The sequence below is a fragment of the Mesoplodon bidens genome (genome assembly GCF_964165515.1).
Source record: "Mesoplodon bidens genome assembly, chromosome: 3".
Taxonomy (NCBI): domain Eukaryota; kingdom Metazoa; phylum Chordata; class Mammalia; order Artiodactyla; family Ziphiidae; genus Mesoplodon; species Mesoplodon bidens.
Genome location: NC_138178.1, coordinates 123,708,075 through 123,727,048, shown reverse-complemented (window position 1 = coordinate 123,727,048; position 18,974 = coordinate 123,708,075). Strand labels below are relative to the sequence as shown.

The 18,974-nt window shown below is 35.4% G+C and overlaps 1 protein-coding gene across 1 annotated transcript in view; it reads right to left on the bottom strand.

Moving 5' to 3' along the window:
• The window catches only part of TOGARAM1 (TOG array regulator of axonemal microtubules 1), a 77,240-nt gene that overhangs the window by 12,481 nt on the left and 45,785 nt on the right, over nt 1-18,974 (bottom strand). The window contains exons 9-16 of the mRNA XM_081229063.1: nt 16,287-16,385; nt 14,051-14,223; nt 13,421-13,565; nt 9,550-9,703; nt 4,438-4,543; nt 3,902-4,137; nt 3,338-3,496; nt 193-319 (exon numbers count right to left, since the gene is read on the bottom strand). Of these exons, the coding sequence (XP_081085189.1) occupies nt 193-319; nt 3,338-3,496; nt 3,902-4,137; nt 4,438-4,543; nt 9,550-9,703; nt 13,421-13,565; nt 14,051-14,223; nt 16,287-16,385 (1,199 nt within the window). The remainder of the gene's footprint in view (nt 1-192; nt 320-3,337; nt 3,497-3,901; nt 4,138-4,437; nt 4,544-9,549; nt 9,704-13,420; nt 13,566-14,050; nt 14,224-16,286; nt 16,386-18,974) is intronic.

Sequence of the window (18,974 nt, the reverse complement as noted above, 5' to 3'; positions counted from 1 at the left end):
GCTTCTGTTCAATAAACATCTACTGACACTATGAATGTCTACTCAGTACTGCAGTTGTTGAAATGCTACTGTAGATATATTCTAAATGGTTAACAGAAATAATCAAAGAAGTAATTATTTCTATCCTTTACCTTCCTCAGCAAATGAACTTTGTTTTTAAAGTTGTTTATAAAATAAACTTCTTCTACATACCTTTTGCCGTAAGCTTTTAACAGATTCCTTAATATATGGCAAATCTTTAGATGGGACATACTTTTCAAGCATTTTATCAAAGTTAGGATGACACATCATGAGGAAAAGCATCTTTCGGCCATAATACCTATGGATATTTAAGAAATATGTAAATAATTCTAGAAATCTTAACAAGCTCAGTTTCTGTCCTTAGACACAATTTTTTTTCCAATAGAAAAAACCTATCAACATCAAGATTATCATCTCTATTTTAAATAAGCCATTGAAATGTAGTTACACTAACTGGATTAGAGAGTACAGCATTCTCTTGCCACCCATCTTTAAAAAAACATGGCTTCAAATCTTTTAGCTATGTGTCAGATCAGAGCCAAAAGCTCTGACTCTATTTTTCAGGCACCCGAGGGTCCATATCAAGGCTGGCATTTGGCAGAACTGTGAATTAAGAGAAGTGTGTCTTTGTCCTGGGCTCCTTGCCTGGTGACCTTTTGCTGCGCACCTGCTGGCCAGATGTTCTGGCCTGAGACAACCTTCCAAAGGTTCTGTATTTCTGACCCTCTCTCTTTTCCTTTTCCTGCCAAAACTTACCTGGGTTTCAATTCTTCAAAAACCTACTCTTTGCTACTTAAAATACAACCAAAGTCAGTTGGTAAATCATGGCTGATATATTAATGAATGTCTAATGTTCTCCAAACTAGGTTTTTTATGCTATATGAATTTTAAAATAATTCTTTTAGGATAATACCTTAAGCCAAGATATCATTCTAATGGTAAACGATATGGTGGAAGTGCATACTGGAGATATTTTTGGATGGGGTGGTCGGTATAGTACCTCATAATAAAAATACATTATTATTCTTCAAGGAGGCTTGGCCCTAAAATAATTACAGTTATACTTTTACCTACAACTTGGAATTATGACACTAGAAGAACCAGGGAAGGCAAGGCTTTTGTGGGGGAGATGAATAGGATGATCTCAGCATCATTTATATTAACCAGACTCCTTCAAATGTAATGAAATTACAGAAAGGGAGGTAATAACAGAGAATAAAAATTACTTTTCTTGCCCCACAACCAGAATAAGGTCAACACCCGGATAAGTAGCTCCTAATCAGTTATAGTTTAAAAGGTGACTCTAAAGCTTATCCCAGAATGTTAAGGACTATAGGTCTATCATAAGCCTTAATGATATGGGAATGGCTAAAGCAAACAAGTAAACATGCAAAAGGGACACAAAGTGTAAGAAATACTAAAACTGGAATGTTGTAATTATTTTATAATTTTAAAATTTCAAATAAGAATCTAAGAAATGACAAAATGGATTAGAAAAATTACTATGCCATTAAGGAAAGGTTAAGATGTATACAAAACAACTATTGTAAATTTTATTTTGTTCCTAACTAGTCTATTATGATCCAGCCCAGCCCTCCTAAATTGTTTTGAACTTTACTGTAGTATTCAGGACTTCTAAAATGGTTCCCCCAAAGATGTCCTGCTCTAATTCCTACAATTTATGAATATGATGAGATATAACTTCCAGGATTATGTTATAGGCCACAGTTGACTTTAAGATAGGGGGATTGGGCTTCCCTGGTGGCGCAGTGGTTGAGAGTCCACGTGCCGATGCTGGGGACATGGGTTCGTGCCCCAGTCCGGGAAGATCCCACATGCCGCGAAGCAGCTAGGCCTGTGAGCCACGGCCACTGAGCCTGCACGTCCGGAGCCTGTGCTCCACAACGGGAGAGGCCACAACAGTGAGAGGCCCGCGTACCGCAAAAAAAAAAAAGGGGGGGATTATCTGGGTGAACCTAATCTGATCACATGAACCCTTAAATGCAGAGAACTTTCTGTGGCTGGTAGAAGAAAAGAAGTCAAAGAGATTCCAAGCATGAGAGGGATTCAACTTGCTGCTGCTGGCTTGAAGATGGAGTGGGTTGTGTGAGAAGGAATTCAGGTGGCCTTAAGGGAGCTGAGAGAGGACCCTAGCTGACAGCCAGCAAGGAAACAGGGACCTCAGTCCTATAATCACAAGAAACTGAATTTGGTCAAAAACCTGAATGAGTTTGTAAGCAGATTCGTCTATAGAGCCTCTAGATAAGAGCCCAGCACTGTTATTACCTTGATTTCAGCCTTGTGAAACCCTAAGCAGAGAACCCAGTTGAGCATGCCAGACTTCTAACCTAAGAACAGTAAGCTAAAAAAATCTGTGTTGCCTTAAATCACTATGTTTGTGGTTATTTGTTATGCAGCAACAGAAAATGAATATATCTACTTTCTATGTTGGCTTTTGGCATAATGACTTCTGCAAGATTTAACTGTAGTTACCTAAAGTACTGAATATCTTTGTCTTAAAATGTTAAAAGTTTGATATCCTTCTTTACTTTTTAGTCTCCATGAAGTCAGGATCCTACCTTCTTCCTTTAATCTATGTTCATATATAACTGCCATAATTTTTAGATTTTGTATGGGACATTATAAATATCTGGCCCAACCTTACAAATTTGATAGATGAGGAAACAGAGGCTAACAGAGGTTAAGTAACTTGCTTAGGGCAGACAGTGACTGGAGCTAGGAGTTGAACCTAGGCTTCTGACTACTTCCAAAACTTCTGTCAGCACTACAGCTATAGTACTATCCACATCTTAATTATTTTGTTATCTTTCTCTGACCTTAACCTTCATAAAACTGTTCTTCAAGTACAGACAGCAATCAGAAATTCATGGAATTTTCTAAGTGAACGTATCTCATGTTATCCATTTTGCTTCCTGTATTTTTCCTTGATTTTACCTGGCTACTTGGAAAATATATCATTTACCCCTAAAGGCATTACCTTACATTTGCCCACAATGAAGTTCTTCAGCCACTTTTCTGCCCACTCATACAGTCTTGTGCCGTTTTCATGCAGATCATCCCTGTGACACGGCATCTCACTACCCAGAGTATGTAGTGTCATCTGTAAATTTGGAGAATTCACTGTGCACTCCCTCAAGACCATTTACAAATTGGTTAAATAAGATCATCCCCCAGCACTAATCCCTGGGGATCCCACTTTTCCATTTAGAAAAATGTTCATTCTTCTTTAGCCTTTGTTTCTACATTTAAGCCCTTAAAGTAAGACATTCAGCAAATACTATTAGCAGCTACTCACCTGGTTTCTGGTGAGCTGTCCTGAGCAAATTTAGCAGCAGCTGGTAATATACGGTCAGCCATATCCTTTGTTCCAGATAAAATACGCTCTGGTTCCATAAATTTTACTACATCTGATAAGTGCTGGGCTGCACATCTTCTTACCGCAATGTGTAAATGGCTACAGGGAAACGTGGTCAATTAAAATAAGAGTTGATGTATAAACAATTTTTCAAAGATATACCTTAAAAGTCAAATGATTACTCCTAAGCCTCAGCAATCATCCTTGCAGGCTAAAATGACAAATTATTTGCATTAGCTATCCCTCCCCAAGAAGTTAAAAACAAAACTCATAATCACTGACATTTATTTAGCTCCAGATGTATGAATGTAAGTAAAGTCAGAATAACAATATTATTATCCTCTGTATGCTTAGTAACTAATATGATGTTTATCACGTAGGAATTATTTAATACATGTTTTTTGACTGAAATAACATTGAAATTTGCTTGTTTTTTTCTATACCCCAGATTACAAGCAACTGTATTTTTAATTAAGGACGTGTCCAGATTATTTTGAACATTACCTTTGTCCTCCGTTGATAAGAGACACAACTGCACGTGCAGGAGTTACATTAGTGATCATAGCTCTCAATGCCTTGTCAACATCTTCTCTTATAAATGTATTTGATTCTCCTGATTTATGCAACAAAACTTTTACTGTATTATCTAGTTCTTGATCCATGCTCTTTTTCAGGTAAGTGAAAAGATCACTTAAACAAACCACAGCAGCACGAGAAACTCCAGAGCGTAAATTTTTCACCTAAAAAAAATTTCCAAAATGTACATTTTGCTGACATTCTGAAAGAAAATCAGTAATAATGACTTTGAAACCAAATTTACTATCAAAGTAATGTGCTTTAAATATGTATTATATTATTTCCTAAAAATATCAACATTTTAGAAATTTTTTCAAATGTGGCAAAGTAAGGCATGAGTTACTTTACATACAAGTCTACTGATTTCATTTAGTACAACTTTTCTTTTTTAAGGTCAAATAAATGCGGCGTATTTATACTTTGTTATTCAAACAATCCTTAACTCAGCTGAAAAATAGGATTACCTCTTGAACTACTGCAAAATTTGTTTCATGCAACTTTGTGTTCAATATTTCAGAATGAAAAGCAGCTAAGCATCTAATAAAGTTCAGTCCCTCAATTTTCTTCTCCCTGTGGGAAAAAGAAAGAAACAACAAAATCATGCATTAAATGGGGCTCAACTGGAACAGGATCTCAGATTTCTTCTTTTGTGTGTATGGAATACTGTCAACGAGGCGACCCTGAGTATTTTCCCTTATCACGTAGGAAGCTCAAATAAAAAGATATGGAAAGTTTTGTTCACTCCTATAGTTCTCTTTCATGATTCAGAACATCTTTTAAGAGCCAAAACCACTATTGACAGTCAAACTAAGTTCATGCATTGTAAATAAAAAGGAACATTTCTCCACCAGTAAGAATGTCATATTCTTTTTAGAGAACAGAAGGGAAAGGAATGGCAAATAAAATGTGAGGGAATCAGTAAAACAAAAATGGAAGGAGATTAAGTTAACTATGTATTACTTTGTTGGTGAGTATATAATCCAAGTGCAGAAAACCATCAATAGATGTTTCTGTAACTTGTATTTCTTTTTCATTATCTTGCCTAATGACCCAGATGAAGGGTAGGTGAATACTAACAACAAGAGGGTAGATTCAAGTGGGATTAGGATATAACATTTTAAACTTGATGGTTTCCATCTTATATGTTTGAAAAATGTAAGCTGAGTTTCCTTAGTTGGTAATATTGATGGTGGTTATTTTTCTCAGCATTTAAATCCCCTGAATAAGTTATGGAAAATAGGGAGAAAAGACCTAAGATTCCAAGGTGGCAAGAGTAAACCTATTTAATAGCTGTCTGGTTCAAGATTTTCATTTTTTGATTAAGCATAAAACTGTTACAGTTACCGTTCAGATGCACAAACAACCAGATTCTGTACACAAACTAAATAACAGAAAGTGGAGTCAAGAGAGAGGAAAGCAGAAAAAGAAATTAAGAAATAGTGGCTGAAATTTTTTGATCAAAGCTATAAATTCTCAGATCCAAGAACAAATCCTAAACAGGATAACCATAAAATAAACACAAAATGAAACATCATTATCAAATTACTAAAAAGTGTTGAAGGGAATATTCTTAAAAGCAGCCATAGAAAAAAAGGGCAAATTACACACAGGAGAACAAAGATAACAATGATAAAAGACTTTAGCTCAGAAATGTGCAAGCCAGAAACCCACTGAACAAAATTTAAGTGCTAAAAAGAAACCGACAAAAAATCAACTTAATTTAAGGAGGAGTATACAAATCTTAAACTATAGTTGGAGATTGCAAAAGCCCAGTAACTGATGGAACAAATAAACAGGAAATCAGCAAGGATACAGAAAACTTAACACTGTCAACCACTACCAACCAACCTGATCTTCTTAACCTTTATAGAACACTACAAACAACTTCAGAATGCAGATTCTTTTCAAGTTCATGTGAAATATGCATCTGTATGGTTTTGACATCAGGGTGTACTGGTTTCAAAGAATGAGATGGGAAGTATACCAGCCTCTTCACTGTTCTAGAAGTTTGTATAGAATTGATTTCTTTCCTAAATGTTTGGTATGATTCACTAGTGAAACCATCCAAGCATGGAGTTTTCTTTGTGGGAAAGAAACTCAAATTCAATTTCCTCAATAGATATTGGGTTGTATAGATTATCTACTTCTTTTTGAGTGAGTTTTGGTAGATTCTGTCTTTCAAGGAATCTGTGCATTTCACTAAGTTGTCGAATTTATGGGCATAAAGCTGTTTATCGTATTCCTTTATTATTTAATAGCTGTATGATCAGTAGTGACATTCCTTCTCTCATTCCTGATGTAGTAATCTGTTTCTTCTCTTTTTTCTTCATCAGTCTGACTAGAGGTTTATCAATTTTATTTATCTTCTCCAAGAGCCCGCTTTTGATTTCATTTATATCCTCTATTGTTTGTTTTCTATTTCATTGCTTTCCATTATGTTATTATTTTCTTTTTTTTTTTTTTTTTGCTTATTTTGGGCTTCATTTTCTCTTCTGTTTCAGTTTAAGATGAAAGCTGAGGTCACTGATATAATGTTTCATTCTTAATTTCATTAAATTCAAAATACTTTCTAATTTCCCTTATGATTTCTTCTTACAGCCATGGGTGATTTATAAGTATGTTACTTAGTTTCCAAATATTTAGAGATTTTACAGGTATGTGTTTCTAACTTCTAATTTAATTCCACTGTGGTCAGAGAACAAAATTTGTATAATTTGAAACCTTTTAAATTACTTGTTTTATGTTCCAGAATATGGTCTTTCCTGGTAAATGCAGACTTGAAAAGAATGTGAATTCTGTTGTTTTAGGTGGAGTGTTCTATAAACGTCAATCTGGTCAAGTTGAAAGTCTTCTATATCCTTACTAATTTTCTTTCTACTAGTTTTGTCAATTAATGAGAGGATTGTTTGAGTTCCAACTATAACTGTGGATTTGTTTATTTCTCTTTGAAGTTCTACCAGTTTTTGCTTAATGTATTTTGAAGCTCCATTATATGGTAATATAATATATATAATATTATATTATATAATAGAATATAGTTCAGGATTGCCATGTCTTCTTGATCAATTAACTCCCTTATCAATATAAAATGGCCCTCTTTATTCGTGATGTGATAGAGTTCTAAGATGGCACCTTGATTCCTGTCCCAGGTGTACATGCCCTGAATAATACTCTCCCCTTGAGGGTGAATATGATGGGATATCACTTCTCTCAATTATGTTACATTATATAACAAAAGGGATTTTGCAAGTTGTCCTACAGCTCACTGATCCTCTGTTCATGTCTTTCCTCTAGCTTAACACATGGATTAGAATTATAACTATAGTTATAATGTCTTCGTCTACTAATTCTATCATCTATATCATTTTTGGATTAGTTTCAACTGTTTGCTTTTTTTCCTTTTCATTATGGGTTGTATTTTCCTGATTCTTTGAATGCCTGGTAATTTTTTATTGGATGCCAGGCCTTGTGAATTTTTATCTTAGATATTTTGTATTCCTATAAATATTTTTGGGCTTCATTATGAGATATAGTTAAGTTACTTGGAAAGTCTGATCCTTTCAGGCCTTGCTTTTATGCTTTGTTTGGAGAATCAAAACTAGTCTTTAGCCTAGGGCTTATTCATTCCATAGATGAAGCAAAACTCTTTTGAGTATTCTACCCAATGCCATTTGAATTATAAGGTTTTCCACTCTGCTGGTGGGGAGAGAAAGTATTCTTGGCCTTGTATACATCCCAGGGAACGTTTGTAACTTCTATGAGTGGTCCTTGTTCTGGCTTCACAAGCATGCCTTGACCAAATACTCAGCTAAACATTTGAGAATAATCCTCTGAAGGTTCTTAGAGTTCTTTAAGGAACTGTATCCTCCTCTGGCATTCTGCCCTGCAAGCTCTAGCTAGAGCTTTGGGTCTCCCCAAACTCCCAGCTCCATCTCTATCTCTGCTGGTATCTACATGGTTTTCCCCTCCCTAAGCTGTGCAGGAAGTTAGCAAGGGCTCACCTTGTTTGTTTCTCAGGGATCACTGTCTTTCACTGCCTGGTTAACAATATTCTGCAAACCATTGTTTCATATATTTTGCATTATTTCTTTAGTTCTTTCTGATGTGAAGGCAAATCTAATGCCTGTTAATCCATCTTGGCAGGAAGTGGAATTTCAAGAGTTCTATTTTGGCCATGTTAAATTTAAGATGTCTATTGGCATCCAAGTGGAAATCAAGGAAGCAGTTCGATTACAAGTCCAGAGCTCAAGAAGATACCAGGGATTCAGATATGCATTTATGAGAAATCAGAGTACAGATAGAATTTAAAGCTATCAAACTGAATGAGATCATTTAAGAAAGGGGTTGGCAAACTATGGCTCACAGACCAAATCTAGCCCCATCAGAGTTTACTTCTATAAGTAAAATTTTTATAAGTAAAGTTCACTGAAACACAACCATGCCCATTCGTTTTCATACTGTCTAAGGCTGATTTTGCACTATAACAGCAAAGTTGAGCAGCTGCAACAGAGACAAGTGGCCCGAAAAGCCTAAAATATTTTACTATTTGGCTCTTTATAAGGAAAGATTGCCAGCCTGGATCTATGGAATGAATGTAGATAGAGAACACCAGTGGATTAAATTCTGGAGCACTCCTAAATTTTGAAATCAAACATTAAGTACTGAAGAAGGAAAAGAACAAAGAGTCTCAAATTTTTCCAGGGTGAAATGAAAAAAAGTATATGAAGAAGGGAGTTTCAACTGTGTCAAATGATGCTGAGAGGCTAAGTATCATGAGGACTAATAAGTGACCAGTGTTTAGCAAATGGCCACTTTTGCAGTTTTAGTGAAGTGGCAGTCACGGTGGGGAGAGTTGAAAGCCAACTAAAGAAGGTTGAGAAAAGAACATGAGGTGAAAAAGCAGACACAATGAATTAGGCTTTTTGAGGACTTTTGCTAAAAAGGGGGGAGAAAAGAAATGTGAAAATGTGAAGAAGATGTGCAGTTTAGGAAGAAGTTTTAAAAATAGGAAATATTATGGCACATTTTTATGTTGATGAATATGAATCTAGAAAAGAAGCAAAACTGATGATGAGGTATAGGAGGCAGATGCAAAGAGAGACTGAAGGAATAGGGGAGGAAATGGGACAAGGGGAGCCAAGAGATGTTCCAGCTGAAGCAAGTGGAATGCCACTGTCTTTTTTTTCCCCTTGAGTTATTGGCTGGGTTGGCTGGGTGGCTGCTGTAGCTGTGGTATGAACAGAAAAGTATTTTCAGGATTTTTATAGGATATATTTCACAAAGAAACACTTGGAGAAATGATGAGATTTATACTTAATACCAAAAGGTTTGCATAATCCATAATAAAGCTAACTATGTCCTTATGGTATGTAAGTTATAATATAACTGGTAATACAGTGCTATTAGGACCAGAGTTCAGCTACATTAATAAGTTGGAAAAAACTCAGACTGCCTAAGAACTAAAATAATCATTCCTAAGACTATTTTAATAGGAAATGTTTCAAGGTTTCTAAAAATAAATTTTCAGAAAACTTTTGGAACTCAGCTTAGTTTTAAGTTAAGGATGGTGAACTCACCAATCGTCATCAGCTAAGAGCCTCAGAGCTTCTGTCAGTGCTAATTCTGGTTTGGAAAATGGCCGTAGTTCTGATGAATCCATTATTTCTGGACTATGAGTGACAGAAGGCATCCTTTCTTTATACTGTGGAATGGCTCCAGGAGATGCTTCATCTAAAACAAAGAAACATACTAAATAAAGCATCGAATAACTCTGATACAAAGGGGCACAAATAATATTCTGACCATAGACTCTATGAATATTTCTTATAGAAACTAGTAACTATTAGTTTAGTCTCCAACAAAATTGTAATACCTGGATACCAAAGCTATTTAAAACTATACTTTTATATATAAAATTATTAAATTACATTTACTGTAAGTATATAAGTGGTTTTTCAGTCATGAGTCATATAACAAAGTCTAGCTTTAAGAGCTAAAAGTCAGTAAGAAGCATATGATCCCATTTTGTAAAAACATGTGGATATATACCTGTTTTACTGTACAACCGATAACAGAAATGAAGCTTTGTGACAACTGTATATAAATTACCAATTTTTGCTATTATTATTGAATTAATGGTATACTAAAAATCCTAAGACCATGTGTAGTAATGTGGTCGATGTATCTTCCATAATCAAACATTTACTTTCCATTTTCCAGATGTAAGGCATTGCCCTAGATGTTGGGGAAACAAATCATCTGAGCGCTCAGGGTAATACCTTGAGGGCACTGCATAATGTAAGACACATGCAGTGAAGGTGTTAGAACGGAATAGACCAAAAAGATAAAATAGAATGTGTAATGATTTTTGTAAATGGGCAAAGATTAGTTATTTTTTCATGTTAAGAGATATATATATATATATATATATATTTTTTTTTTTTTTTTTTGCCGTACGCGGGCCTCTCACTGTTGTGGCCTCTCCCGTTGCAGAGCACAGGCTCCGGATGCGCAGACCCAGCGGCCATGGCTCATGGGCCCAGCTGCTCTGCGGCATGTGGGATCTTCCCGGACCGGGGCACAAACCCGTGTCCCCTGCATCAGCAGGCGGACTCTCAACCACTGCGCCACCAGGGAAGCCCCGTTAAGAGATATTTTTAAAAAGGTAATATTAAGCACTAGAAAACAACTATAATAAAAGTATTTATCAACCATGCTGTTCTTAAGAAAATGTTACATGAAACACGAGATACACAAATATAAGAAATTACACTTGATGCTGTATATTAATTACATATTCAGATGCAATTAAAAGCCAAAGGCAACAAGATATTAACGATATTAGTTAACATTTATTAAATACTTTGTGTTAGATGTTGTGATAAAGGCTTTACAAACTTTACTACATTTATTTCTCTCAACGAAGGTGATGGATATTCTCATTATGTCTAATTAGCAACCGAGAAAATAACTGAGTTTTACAGAGGCTAAGAAATGTATTCAAGGTCCCAATGCTAATGAGTGGCAAAGGCAGGATTTTCATCTAGGTCTGCTATCACCCTAGATTTTATACAAAGAGGTCTAAGACAGAATCCCTGCTTTCCAAACTTTATCACATACCTGATGAGAAGAGACATGCAAAAAGATGAATATGGTATTCTGGATTACTGTAGTGATAAATTTGTACCAGTTTTTGTTAGAGTAAATCACATATGAAGAAAATTATATGACAATTAATGAATATGATAAATAGACATCATTAATTTTTTTTGATGATTCAGATGCACCCTCATTAGGTTTCATATTTAAGACTGACATGTATTTAAAAAAAAAAACCCAAAAACTCAACTTTGGAATTTTACAATCCAGAAAGAATAGCAAATACAAAATAGCACTACTAACCGTCATTTATTGACATCTTGCCTGCACTGTGCTAAGTGCTTCACTTACATTATCCCATTTGATTCATTCAACAACCCTATGTGATGGTTACTATTATTCCTACATTAGAGGTGAAGAAACTGTTGCTAAAGTTTTAAGGATTCCCTCTCTATATCTACTCCACCTCCATTCTCATGAGAGAATAATTCATTAGGAAGAGATGCAGATAAACACCAAGTTATCAACCTTGGGGTTATACCACTATTTCTACTGTTTTTACCTGAAAAAAGTGAAAAAAAAAACAGAACAAATACTACTCTGGAAAAGGAGGTGTACAGAGTAGCAATCTAAAGCAGTGCTGACCAAACTAAGGTTTTTTTGTTTAAACATCCCCTCCTGAAGCCTGATACTTTTATAAAATACAACAAAAGTGTTGTGTCAAGTCTCTAAAAGGTTACTCTCACTTTTTGTAGTTATCCTGTAAGCATATTCTTCTGTTCAAAACATAAGCATGATTTCAAGGAAGAACTCTCCTTATACTGCTTAGAAATAAAATCTGCAAAGCCTATATTATAGGCAAGAAAAATCACAAAATTAGTTGATGTCTCTAGCACGAATGAATATGAAACAATTTATGATTTGCTACTCTTTGTATTATTTGCTACTATTTGTACTTCTATTCCTACTGTTAACTATTGACTTAGGTAAGAAGTTTTGTGGGTTTTTCTCCCCCTAGATTCTATGACAGTAATAATTAGTGAAACTATTTAAGAATGCTGAAAATAGGCTTAAATGTCACAAATGCCTAGATTTAACTGGTACTCAGGGCCGTGTTTAACCAGTAATTTTACAGGCCAACACCTCTCATCAGGCATACTCTCAATAATTACTAACTTTGAGGATACAGAATTTTTAAAACGTTTTCTACACTTCCTGCATTATTAAAAGAAATACAAGCTAGGAAGTATTGCAAACATTCATCTAGTTCAATTCTCTTTTATCTTTGGGAGAGGTTAAGTATGTTGTCTAAGATCACATTTATAAATTTACATTTTCTATACTTCTTGGGTTTTTTGTTCACACCTAGACTTCAGATCCAACATCAATTTAAGAATGTTTGTTATAGTTCATACAGTTTATTCCTTAGAAAAAAAATGATAACAAAAATAATAAGCAGTAATTTTTAATGTTTATTATAGTTCACACAATTTTTCATTTCAATTTCTGATTTTCCTAGCTGCTACTATACCTAAGACCTATTCAATATTTTTTAAAATAGCACAGGAAACATGGAGCTTAATCTTGACCAGGTATAGAACCTATTAAGTACACAATGACTAGCTGAATAAATGATAAATGCAATGATTTTTTTTATCATGATCTAATAAACCAGCTTCACAATCTCAGTTACCTTAGCTATAAAATGGAATACTACCCTCAGTGAAACAAGAATATTTTCAGAAAACAAAGACGAGATCTTTGAGATAATCTGGACCTTTCAGATAGTTTAGATATTTTACATGGCCAGAAAATAGAGGCCTGTTTTCAGGTCACAAAGCTAATTAAAAGGCAGAACTAATACTAAAGAAGCCAGGTCTGTCTACTGACTCCTACTGGTTTAGTGTTCTTTCCATCACAAAATGCATTGAACCACATGTGGTCTCTTCAACTTAAATAAGCATTTGTGACATTACTCCCTATATTTAAACATATCTTACCTGAATCTGAAAACACTAAAGATGGTGACCTTTTTAAACTGGCCTCTTTTTTTCAATGGAGGGCTGAAGGCAATGTTTTCTAAAGGAGAACTTTCATTTTTTTGATATTCCCACCTCATCCCCCAAAATATTTAAGTCTAGAAGGGAGAAAAACAATCAATCAGCTTCCTTTTTAAAAGAAACAATATTTATTACAATAGTTAGAAGTTACTGGGTCTTTCAAATTTCAGTGTTGTAGTTCAACATATTCCACTATTAGCCATACATCAACCTCAGTTAAACTAGAGTACATTAGTTTTAGAATATTACGAGTTAAATAAAACCACAGCAAATGTTAAATTCCACTTACTTTCAGATGCCATTTTCTCAGTTCCTGTATGTTTCATTCGTTCCCAAGGATTCTTTTCACAATCTTTAATGTCAAAAAGTTCTTTTTCCTCTTTTCTCTTTTGTCTCATGTTGTCATAAGTAGATTTTGAAATAGAAACTTTAATCTGCAGGAAAAAGTTGAAATACCTGAAATCATTCAGGGAGTTTGACATTTAAAATAACTATCTTCATCTTAGACAACTGTAAGCTATACAAAATAAACTATACATTTCTTAGTCCTTATTTCAGTAATTCTAAAACTGAATAGAATTACCTAGTGCGAATCTCCAACTAAATTTGTGCCTGAAGATACTAGTTTGTTACTCCCTGAGGATATCCTAGGAAACTGTTGAATATATACATACACATACATATATGTATATAAAGTACATGTAGAGTATCAAGTACACTAGATACTTTACGCCAGAATGACAACATATTTGGTGGGAAAGCAGAATAATCTATCATTTAAATGATTAAAGTTCAGGAATTTCAATTACACTGAGATTTAAAAAATTTTAATCAAAACACTTTCACTACCCCAAATCTGATATACACAAAACAATGATGCATCATTGAATTTATCCTAATAATTAGTAAATAACCTTACATCTTTTTCATTATCAACATCAACACATGATGGAATACTCTGCTGGACTGCTCTTCCATAAATCCCTGATGGTGGTTCAGTACTTTTAACTGAAAACGTATCCCCATTTTCCACAGAAAATATCACTGATTGGCTGCAGGTTGCTGGTGCTGGGACTGGACTTCCAAATACCCCTGAAAGCAACCATCAAACTGTCATTAAGTATTTATGTGATGTTACTCTGGACAGCAAAGTTTTAAAACAAGGCTCTTTTCTTCAAGAAGTATACGATATAGTTAATAAGAAAAACATGTTAAATAATCACAAAATATAAAAACACTCTAACAGGATGATAATATAAGAGGTACCACAAGACATTTCATGATAATATCAAATGAGAACACCGTATTGTAAGTTCTGAGCTCACAAGGAAGAAAGGTTGGGTGAGCTGGGGGCTTAAGATGGTTTCAAAGAGCAAGGATTTGAGCTGGGATTAGAAGACACAAAGAATTTGGATAGACAAGTGAGGAAGGAGGGGAGGACGTCCTATGAGATGGGATGCTCATAAGCAGAGCTGAACAAGTAGAAAGCATGTATGTGGAGTGAATAAGTTTTGTTGGGCACAAGGCAAATAGAGGAAAAACAGAAAATAAGTTTACAAGGGTAGGCTGGAGCCAATCTGAGGAGGGACTTTTATTTTTTATCATATATTTCCTTTAAAAATTTATTTATTTAATGTATTTATTTTTGGCTGCGTTGGGTCTTTGTTGCTGCGTGTGGGCTTTCTCTAGTTGCGGCGAGCAGGGGCTACTCTTTATTTATTTATTTTTTTAAAGAAGATGTTGGGGGTAGGAATTTATTAATTTATTTTATTTATTTTTGCTGCGTGCGTTGGGTCTTTGTTTCTGTGCGAGGCCTTTCTCTAGTTGTGGCAAGCAGGGGCCACTCTTCATCATGGCGCGTGGGCCTCTCACTATCGCGGCCTCTCCTGTTGCGCAGCACAGGCTCCAGACACAGAGGCTCAGTAGTTGTGGCTCACGGGCCTAGTTGCTCCGCGGCATGTAGGATCCTCCCAGACCAGGGCTCGAACCCATGTCCCCTGCATTAGCAGGCAGATTCTCAACTACTGCGCCACCAGGGAAGCCCAAGCGGGGGCTAATCTTCATTGCGGTGTGTGGGCTTCTCATTGCGGTGGCTTCTCTTGCTGCGGAGAACGGGCTCTAGGCGTGCGGGCTTCAGTAGTTGTGGCACACGGGCCCAGTAGTTGTGGCTCATGGGCTCTAGAGCACAAGCTCAGTAGTTGTGGTGCATGGGTTTAGTTGCTCTGCAGCATGCGGGATCTTCCCGGACCAGGGCTTGAATCCGTGTCCCCTGCGTTGGCAGGTGGATTCTTAACCACTGTGCCACCAGGGAAGCCCTGAGGAGGGTCTTAAATTAACTTAACAAGACTCTATCAAGCAAAGAAGTTAGGAAAGCTTTCTGAGCATTTCATTCTATTTACCAAAAATAAGATGTACACCCTCAATGTCTATCATCATATTCTAGTTTTTCAACTAGAAATGAAATTAAAATTAAACTAAAATTAAATTAAAATTTAAATTAAATTTTAACTTAAATTAATTTTAATTTAATTTAAAAATTAAATTTAATTAAAAAATTAAAAAGCAATCTAGTTGCATTGTGTTAATGAACTTGATGGGGAAATCCTTTCACAATGTATATGGATATCAAATCATCACACTGTACACTTTAAATATCTTACAATTTTATTTGTCAATTATACCTCAATAAAGTTGGGGGGAAAAACACTATTTTTAAAGGATATTTGCAAATATGTTGTTCAAAGGTTTCCTAACTCCCCTAAAATATATAAGAGATATTAAGATTTGTCTAGTCTTTGCATGGGAGACTATACAATTATATTAATTTATATTGATGACAAAGTCAATCAATAAGGACTACTATTTGAATTTAAACTGAGGTAAAATGGTCTAAGCTATCCTAAAAGTGTCTTAGAAGTACCTAAACTCCACCTGTCACATAACACATCTCTGAAAATTACTGACATGAATTTATCATTTCATTAGAGGATACAAATGTCATGTTACGTTTTCACTTTTAATTCTTTCAATTTAACAATTTTTAAAAAGAAAGTTCTACTCAACACCTGAATCACACTCTTCTCTATTCTTTATTGATATGCTTTGCTTATATGTGAAGAACATATTCAATTAAAAGCTAAAAAACTTTGAAATACCTTTTCCAACAACTACTACTGAGTCTTCTGATAAGGTATTTGTAGACATAAAGTCGAAACTGGAAATTTGGTGGAAATTTGATGATGACCCTGTAAATCCTAAAGAAACAAAAAAACCCACATTAAAAAGTACATATTTATATAGAATTTTAGGATATCATAACACAGTCTTTTAAAACTGAAAACTAACTTCATACAAAGAATTTACAACTTATATATTTATGCATGTTCATTAACTCAGTAAATATTTATAATTAGAATACCTGGTTTGTCTATTGTATATTCTTGCCTCCTTTGTCATAGATTGACTGTAGGTGTGTGGGTTTACTTCTGAGCTCTCTATTCTGTTCCATTGATCTATATGTCTGTCTTTGTGCAAATACCATACTGTTTTGATTACTGTAGCACTGCAGTATTGTTTGAAGTCTCGAAGGGATATGCCTCCAGCTTCGTTCTTTTTTCCTCAGGATTGCTTTGGCAATTCTGGGCGTTTTGTGGTTCCATATAAATTTTAGTATTATTGTTCTAGTTCTGTGAAAAATGTCATGCGTATTTTGATAGGGATCACATTAAATCTGTATAGTTTGCTTTGGGTAGTATGGACTTTTAAACAACATTAACTCTTCCAATCCAAGAGCACGGGATAGCTTTCCATTTCTTAAAATCATCATCAATTTCCTTTATCAATGTTTTAGAGTCTTCGGCATATAGGTCTTTCACTCATTTCATTTCATTTCTTCATTTTGCCACACCATGAGGCATGTGGAATCTTAGTTCCCCTCCCCCAGGGGTCGAATTCATGCCCCCTGCATTGGGAGTGCGGAGTCTTAACCACTGAACCACCAGGGAAGTCCAGTATTTTTTTTTTGACGTGATTTTAAATGGGATTTTTTTTAACCTTCTCTTTCTGATATTTCATTGTTAGTGTAAAGAAATGTAACAGATTTCTGTATCTTAATCTTGTATCCTGCTACCTTGCTGAATTCATCTATTAGTTCTAATAATTTTTGTGTGGAGTCTTTAGGGGTCTCTATATACAGTATCATGTCATTTGCCAATAGGGACAGTTTTACCACCTCCCTTCTGATTTGGATACCTTTTGTTTCTTTTTCTTGTCTGATTGCTTCCAATACTATGCTCAGTAGAAGTGGTGAGAGCAGGTATCCTTGTCTTATTCCTGAATTTAGTAGGAAGGCTTTTCACCATTGAGTATTATGTTGGCTGTGGGTTTGCTGTAAATGGCTTTTGAGATATGTTCCCTCTATACTCGCTTGGGTGAGAGTTTTTACCATGGATGGATGTTGAATTTTATCAAATGCTTTTTCTGCATCTATTGAGACGATCATATGGCTTCCTGTTGATGTAGTATTGATATATCACATTGATTGATTTATTATGATGAACCATCCTTGTGACCCTAAAATTAATCTAACTTGATTGTGATGTATGATCCTTTTTCCATATTGTTGGATTCAGTTTGCTAATATTTTGGAAAGTTTTTTTTTTTGATTGCGTGATTGATTTGGCTGCATTGGGTCTTAGTTGTGGCACGCAGGATCTTCGCTGCAGCACACGGGATCTTTCATTGCGGCACGCGGGCTCTAGAGTGGGCAGGCTCAGTAGCTGCGGTGCAAAGGCTCTCTAGTTGTGGCGCACGGGCTCCAGAGTGCGCGGGCTCAGTAGTTGCGGCACGCAGGCTCTCTAGTTGTGGCACATGGGCTCTAGAGCGTGTGGGCTCAGTAGCTGCAGCGCACGGGCTTAGCTGCCCCGCGGCATGTGGGATCTTAGTTCCCCGACCAGGGATCGAACCCACGTCCCCTGCATTAGAAGGTGGATTCATAACCACTGGACCAAATCAAAAAATATTTGCTAATATTTTGTTGAGGATTTGTACATCTATGTTTATGAAACATATTGGTCTGTAATTTTCTTTCTTTTTTCTTTTCTTAATGTCTTTGTCTGGTTTGGGTATCAGGGTGATGGTGGCTTCAAAGAATGAATCAGGGAGTGCTCCCTCCTCTTCAACCATTTGGAATAGTTTGAGAAGGATAGGTGTAAGGTCTCGTATGTTTGGTAGAATTTCCCAGTGAAGCTGTATGGTCCAAGATTTTTGCTTGCAGAGAGCTTTTTTAATTACAGATTCTATTTCACTTCTAGTGGTCAGTCTGTTCAAAATACATTTCTTCTTGACTAAATTTTGGCAGGCTGTATATTTCTAAAAATTTGTCCAATTTGTTGGCATATAACTCTTCATAGTATTCTCTCATGATTTTTTGTTTTTCTGTGGTATCAGTTGTTATTTCTCTGTACTTTCTTATGTTTTTTCGGGGTCCTCTCTCTTTTCTTCTTGGTGAGCCTGGCTAGAGGTTTGTCAATTTTGTTTATCTTAAAAACAAACAAACAAAAAACAGCTCTTGGTTTTATTGATCTTCTCTCTTTTAATTTTTTTTGATCTCTATTTATTTCCTCTCTGATATTTATTTATTTCCTTCCTTCTGCTGGCTTTGGGTTTTGTTTGTCCTTCTTCTTCTAGTTCTTTTAGGTGGTAGGTTAGGTTGTTTGAGATTTTTCTTGTTTCTTGAGGAATGTCTGTATCGCTATAAACTTCCCTCTTAGAAATGCTTTTGCTGCATCCCATAGATTTTGTAAAGTTGTAGTTTCATTGTCGCTTGTCTTGAGGTATTTTCT